The sequence below is a fragment of the Otolemur garnettii genome, unplaced genomic scaffold (genome assembly GCF_000181295.1).
Source record: "Otolemur garnettii isolate 467f Iridium unplaced genomic scaffold, OtoGar3 scaffold00088, whole genome shotgun sequence".
In the NCBI taxonomy this organism is placed as follows: domain Eukaryota; kingdom Metazoa; phylum Chordata; class Mammalia; order Primates; family Galagidae; genus Otolemur; species Otolemur garnettii.
In genome coordinates this window covers 2881066-2888407 of record NW_003852483.1, presented here as the reverse complement: position 1 = coordinate 2888407, position 7342 = coordinate 2881066, and the positions used below count along the sequence as shown (strand labels likewise).

At 39.1% G+C, this 7342-nt stretch overlaps 1 protein-coding gene across 3 annotated transcripts in view; it reads left to right on the top strand.

The window, feature by feature from the left end:
• The window catches only part of SECISBP2 (SECIS binding protein 2), a 45245-nt gene that overhangs the window by 19391 nt on the left and 18512 nt on the right, over positions 1-7342 (top strand). Inside the window, exons 7-9 of one of the 3 annotated variants that reach the window (XM_012808379.2) lie at positions 2648-2739; positions 5452-5574; positions 6821-6910. In XM_012808379.2, the coding sequence (XP_012663833.1) occupies positions 2648-2739; positions 5452-5574; positions 6821-6910 (305 nt within the window). Of the gene's footprint in view, positions 1-2530; positions 2740-5451; positions 5575-6820; positions 6911-7342 lie in introns of all 3 variants that reach the window. The other 2 variants (XM_023516244.1, XM_003795017.2) reach the window with 2 other exon arrangements.

Sequence of the window (7342 nt, the reverse complement as noted above, 5' to 3'; positions counted from 1 at the left end):
TGTTTGTTAGGATTTTGTTGAATATTTTTGCATCAATATTCATTAGTGATATTGGTCTGTAATTTTCTTTTCTTGTTGGGTCTTTTCCTGGTTTGGGGATCAGGGTGATGTTAGCTTCATAGAGTGTGTTGAGTAGTATTCCGTCTTTTTCTATGTTTTGGAAAAGGTTGAGTAATATAGGTAACTATGAATGTTTAAACAGTTGAGATAACCCACTACTTTCAGACCAAACTCTTAAGTTCATTTTTTACTCCAGTGCAATCAAAATGGTTTTTGTTTGGGCAGCTTATGCGTTGTTGGTAACCTGACATTAATGTTAGTTTAGAAAATTAAAATAAGTAAATGAGATCCCACATACTTGCACAGGCAATGTAAAATAAGAGACAAGAATCCTAAATGAAATATATATCCAGTTCAGTGGTTAGGGCACTGGCCACCTACAACGGGGCTGGCAAATTCAAACCTGGCCAGGGCCATATAAACAACAGTGACAACTACAATAACATAGCCAGGTGTTGTGGTGGGTGCCTGTACTCCTAGCTACTTGGGAGGCTGAAGCAAGAGAATCACTTAAGCCCAAGAGTTTGAGGTTGCTGTGAACTGTGGTGCTACAGCACTCTACCAAGGGTGACATAATGAGACTCTGTCTCAAAGAAAAAAAAAAAGAAGAAATATATGTCCAGTTAAATGAGAAATTTTATGAACTCAGAAATGACTTCTTCCTTTAATATTACCTGTTCTCAAAAGTTATTGGTCTTGGGATCCCTTAATACCCTTTAGAATTGAAAGCTCCAGTCAGGATTATTGTGTGTGACTCACGCCTATAATCCTAGCACTCTGGGAGGCCAGGCCACTGGATTGCCTGAGCTCACAAATTCAAGACCATCCTGAGCAAGAGTGACACCCCATCTCTAAAACATAGCCAGGCTGGGCGTTGTGGTGGGTGCCTCTAGTACCAGTTACTGGGGAGTTTGAGGCAAGAGAATTGCTTGAGCTCAGGAGTTTAAGGTTGCTGTGAGCTATGATGCTGCAGCAGTTTGAGAGTGACAAAGTGAAACTCTGTCGCAAAAAAAAAAGAATTAAAAAAAAAAGAATTGAAAGTTCCAAAGAGCTTCTGTTTTGGGGGGTGATATCTATCAATATTTGTCCTTTTCAAAGTTATGACAGCTTTTTTTAAAATATTAATTTGTTCAAAATAACAATAATAAATGTGTTATGTTTTAACATAGCATATTTTAATGAAAACCATTATTCAAAATTTAAAACCTATAATGAGGAGAGCAATCTTACTTTATAGTTGTGCGACACTTTAACATCTGGCTTCATAAATCTGTGTGATATTTAGCTGCTTCATAGTCTTCATCATGCAGCCTTCAGAAAACTCCCTGGTACTTTGGAGGGAGGGTGCAAAAGAGAGAGAGAGAGAGAGATAAAAGCAACTAATGCATTCATATTCTTGGAAAAACAGATTTGACTTCATGGACCCCTGATAGGGTTCTGGGAGTCTCAGGCCACACTTTCGGCAGCTGCTCTGGCATGTCCTGGCCAAGAAGTAATATATTCAGAGAAAGTTCAATAGTTTCTGCTTTTGAAATTTTTATAGTGGCCTGTCCTAATAGAAGAATTTTTTACAAAGCTATTCCACGTCTATGCATAGGGTGTTTTCTTTTACATTCTCATGATTGATATATACAGTGGAACCTCTGTAAGTTGACCATCCAGAGGACTGTAACAAACTGGTCAACATACAGAGGTGGTCAACATAAGGAACTAGTTCTGCTATACTGATATGTACTTGTGGTGCGTGTCCAGTCTATGAAAATTAGGTCAACTTGAAGTGATACGTGTAGGGAGGTGGCCAGTTGTGGAGGGTCTACTCAATGAGGTTCAGTAAAGATCTGTACTTCAAAGGCTGCTCTGTGGATGTGTAGTTCTGTAGTGATGAGAAGAGTCTGTCTTACCCTTGGGGGTAGCCATTGGCTGCTGACAGGTGTTCACCTGCCCACGTCCTGATGGATATCCTTTTGTTTTGTCTGCATATAGAGTTTCATGGGCACCTAAGGAGTAGTGTTGCTGTTCTTAAGCCTGTGGTCTAAAAGAAATAAATTACCAGTTATTTTGCTAGCTGAAGTCTAGTGATCTTTGACTTCTGATGTTAAAGGTATACAACAAGGTTAGTAGGGCCCACATTTGATCTTTAGCTCATTAATTCTGTGTGTTTGCCTCATGGGCATTATTGTGATTTGTCTTTTAACGTAAACTATTGTTTGTCTACCCCCCCCCCCAGTTAAAAAGCCAGTTTACAGGAAAATTAACCTTATAAGCTAAAGGGGAAAAAAAATTCAGCATGCATGCTCCAAGAAGAAAAACAAGTTTAGTGACTACTGTGGTTTCCAGGAGGATGTTTTGAATGACAACCTAAGTTTAGTTATGTTCTTTGCAGTTACCTCATGTAATGCATGTCTGAGTAACTAAGGAATTTCTGTTTTACTGTTGAGATTGTTCAACAATTTTGGTTATCTTTGAGCAGAGTTATCTTGGACACCAATGGGTTATGTTGTTCGGCAGACATTATCTACAGAACTGTCACCAGCCCCTAAAAATGTTACTTCCATGATAAACTTAAAGACCATTGCTTCATCAGCAGATCCTAAAAATGTTAGTCTATCATCCTCTGAAGTTTTTTCTTCGGATCCTTCCTCCAACAAAGAGAAACACATGGTTCATCCTGCCAAAAAGGTATGTATCTAGTACTAGACACAGATGGTAAGATGGGGTTGCCAGAGACTGGGGGGACTAGGAAATGGGAACTTACCTATTTGTGGACTTTGAATTTTAGTTTTATAAAAGGAAGAGTTCTAGAGGTAGATGGTAGCAACCACTGCACAACTACACACTTAAAAGTATTTAAGGTGATACATTTTACGTTGTATGTATTGTATTACAATAAAAAAAGATTGGAAAAAGAAAGATGTGCATCATATTTTGATTATGTTGGTCTGTGCACTGAATATTATTCACTGAAAATATCTTTTTTTCCCCTTAGATCCTAACTGTGAAACATAAGTGTTTTGTTCTATACTGTAGTCACTAGTTTGAGTTTGTTGTACTTAGACCTTGAAAAAAGAATAGATTGTCAGTCAAGGAATACAAGCGCTAGCTTTTAGGTATGAGAGAGAATATATATTTTTGACCTATTGACTTAAAATGTCTGTGAGAACCATTTAGAACTCTTTAAAGAAGATGTGCTGGCATAAGTTTATATTCTGATGTATAAAATTGCTTTTGCTTCTTTCCCCAGTCTTTTGTGTGTTGAATTTAAATGGCTTTTACTAGTACTAGAGTTCTGGTAGTAAAATAATTGAATCCCACATTTTGTGATCATCTGGTGTACATTAATGATTTTTGGTTAATTGCAATTTACTTACTATAAGGTAGCGTTTCAGAATACATTTTTCCCTTAAATAATTGTAAGTTGTATATTTATTAATCCCCAGATTTATTTCTTTAGGAGGTTTTGTCTTTTGGGGTTTTTTTGTTTGTTTGTTTTAGTCGTAAGTATTGGCCTTGATTTTCATAGTGTAAGGATATATTATTTCAGATTGAAATGTGGTCATATTTAGTGCAATGGTTTCCTGTCTTTTTGAGTGTGAGGATACTTTTTGATATCCAAAAATGTCGTTAGCCCATTCCATATAAGTGGTAGCTGTGCATTTACAATCTGTTAGTTGCAATTACAGTTTTTTTTTTTTTTTTTGCTAGGGCCGGGTTTGAACCTGCCACCTCTGGCATATGGGGCTGGTGCCCTACTCCTTTGAGTCACAGGGGCTGCCCTGTTAGTGACTATTACAAGGCAGACATGTGCTTATTCCTCACAGCATGTATGGGAGAGAGAGTGCAGTACACATAGGTGAAAGACCTTCCCTTTTGTGCACATACCAAATTGGCTTTCTGTGCAGCCCTTCTGGCTGGCTGTGGTATGCCTCTACGCGGCTATGAACAGACTGGACACCAGCTTAGTGTCTGACTGCCATGTCATGTACTGAGCCAATTTAATATTCTAAGAGTTAACAGAGTTTTATTTTCCCAGAATCTTTTAAAAACTATTTTCTTAAGTATAGGTGTATGAAAAATTTATTTTAGAAAAATTCTAAAATGAAGATAAGAAGAAAGTCACAAATAGCTAGTTATGGAAAAGGTCTCTAACCCCTCAGGGAAGCCTGCATTAACAGTCTCTCATATGTCCTACCTCAGGCTCATGAAATTATAAATATGAATACAGAGGAGTTTCTGTTGTTCTTTAAAAAACAAAATATTCTATACACATTCTTCTTGTGTATGCTTCTAAACACAAGTATTCTATGCACATTACTTTTATTTATTTTTATTTATTTTTCTCTTTTACACATTACTTTTAAAGCTTGCCTTTTTCATTTAACAAAATGTGGACATTTTGATTATGTTGGTACATTCCCACTGAGAATAAAGCAAGGCCCAAAGCATAAGAAGTTCCTTGCCCTTTAAAAGCCTTGCTGTAATGGAGAGAGACTAACAGTATGCAGACAGATACAGAACATATTAGATAGGCTTGGCACCTGTGGCTCAAGTGGCTAAGGCACCAGCCACATATACCCAAGGTGGCGGGTTTGAATCCAGCCTGGGCCTGCAAACAACAATGACAGCTGCAACCAAAAAATAGCCAGGCATTGTGGCGGGCACCTGTAGTCCTAGCTACTTGGGAGGCTGAGGCAGGAGACTTGCTTAAGCCCAGGAGTTGGAGGTTGCTGTGAGCTGTGATGCCATGGCACTCTACCCAGGGTGATAGCTTGAGGCTCTGTCTCAAAAAAAAAAAAAGAACATATTAGATAGTGATTAGTAACGTAAAGAGAAAAACTAAGCAAAGCCAGAGAATAGAGGGCTAGAGCTAGACAGAAATGAAGTAGCAGTTCTAGCCTGGGGACCAAAGCACATTTGACCTGCAAAAGAGCCAGTGGCTGACGGGCCTGTGAGAGTGATGAGGTCACATTTAGCAGGTCTGGGATGCACTCAGGCATTTGATTAGAAGGCTCCATGGATGATTCTGCTATGCAGATGGATTTGATGTACAGACTGGGAACCATTTGGCAATGCTGACAGGTGCCCCACCCGGACTTACAAGTTGGTATCAGTAGGAGCATTAGAGAACGTGGCTGCCTCAAGCTGAAAACTAGATTCTGTCCAGGCGCACCAGTTTTCCAAAGGGATTAGACTTCTTACTAATATTTTAACAGATTTTTTTCCCTTCAGAATCATGTTGCTGAGTGCTGGCTCCTTAGAAAATGGGAAGTGAGGAGCCTAACTCTGAATAAAATTGCCATGTGAATATTTATCTTGATTTTGCTGAGACATGGTATTAAACATTCTGTTGGCTACCCTAAAAACTGCTGACTTTTGCTCTGATTTTTGTTCTAGTGTAAAGCATCACAAAGTGGCGACCTTGAACAAAAAGAAGCCCCAAGAAAGAATAAGAGAAAGAAAGAAAAGTCTAAACCAAAATACGAAATCCTGACAGTTCAAGAGCCACCAAGGATTGAAGTACATTCATATTTATTACTCACATTGTGTGATAAATGGGTCTTTTTTAATAGAAACATGGGTTCCTCAGTGAACATCTCCAACATTGTTTTAGAGACCATTTTCTTATTGTTGGAGAAAATAGTAGTCACCCAGCCTGCTCACTTCTCACTTGGCTTCTTAGCTGTCTCAGAGCAGACACTCAGTAAACATTGGAATGGATGAATGGTCTAGGGACAAAACTGCATGCATGGGAGTTTAATACTTTGAGTGCCATATTACTAATATTTCTCCTCACTTACCTATTTTTTTCTTTGTTTTAGAATGCTGGCTTTTGCAGGGCCTCCTTTTCTATCCAGAAATCTTACTGTAAAGTACTTCACTATAGAGACAAATGTAGAATACTGTAGGTCCATTGTGGGCCTCAGTCAGAATTTCATGACCTTCCAGAAGTGAGTGCCCTTTAGTTATTGTCCCGTGGTACTCTATGAATGTTGTGTACTCTGAGCAGCCAGCCTGGCCCTGTGTTTCTAGTGGGGCTGGTTGTGTTCTTCACGTTACCATGCCAGACTCAGGTGGCCTGGCTGCTTGTGCAGGCAGAAGGCTCTCACAGGTGCTGTCCAGGGCATTCCCACACACCTGGGTTGGGGATGCAGTTCCCAAGGCTCTCAGAACATCCATTTGAGAATAGCTAGGTTACATTTTGGAAGAATTGCGAACATGGCAGAAGCATTATGGTTTAGGCCAATGGATAATTCATATTTCTGCCCCATGTTTCCCTCATAATTCTTTTTTTCAGAGCACCTAAAATATTGGCAAAAATGATGTTTTGAAATGATTTTTAAAAATTTTTATAGCAGGTCTATTGCCTTTGTCTATTTACTAGGATGAGTTCTGCACAAATTACGTGACATAAATCTGCATCTAGATCTGATGGTTCTCTAATGAAAAGTATAGTCTTTTGACAAATAGGTGCATGAATACTCTCATGCCAAGGTGGTCCAAGGTCAGTTCTGTAGACCCCTCAATTGCACCTTGGTGGCACTCACTCTCCCTTTTAGGTGTGGATATAATACAATGGTGGTCTTTAAATTTAAGCTAAATAAAGCAGAAGCTCTTATGTGACAGTTATGCAGCTGTTTAATATCACCTTGAGAATCTTTGTGAGACCTTATTAAAGACAGAAAATATAAGCAGTGAAAAGATTGTGCTTGGCATATTTGTGTCCTCATGATTAATAGAGCTAAAAGGTGTGTGGTTTACTTAGGATGCTGAGGAGTTTCCCAACCTGGCAGTTGCATCTGAAAGAAGAGACAGAGTAGAGTCACTGAAATTTCGATCTAAACAGCAGCCACAGGTAATTTTTAGATGGAAACCACAATTGCTTTAGACTTAACTATTCTCGCTTAACTAAACTCCTAACTGCTTTCCAGACTTCTTTGTGTACCAAGTCGGGTAGTTTTGTTTTGATTCATTCCTTCATGGGAGAACTGCATCCACTGTGTTAAAATAGAATGCTGTTAAGCTGTGTTGTCGCTTTTATAATGTGACTATGTACAGCAGTTGGTAAGTCAGAAAGAAGAGGGGACACCAACTGCCTATGAAACTTTAATTAAAAAGACTCAGTGGGTAAGGTGCTGGCCATATACACCCAGGCTGGCAGGGTTTGAACCCATCCCGGGCCAGCTAAGCAACAATGACAACTGCAACAAAAAAAAATAGCCAGGTGTTATGGCGGGTGCCTGTAGTCCCAGCTACTTGGGAGGCTGAGGCAAGAGAATCTCTTAAG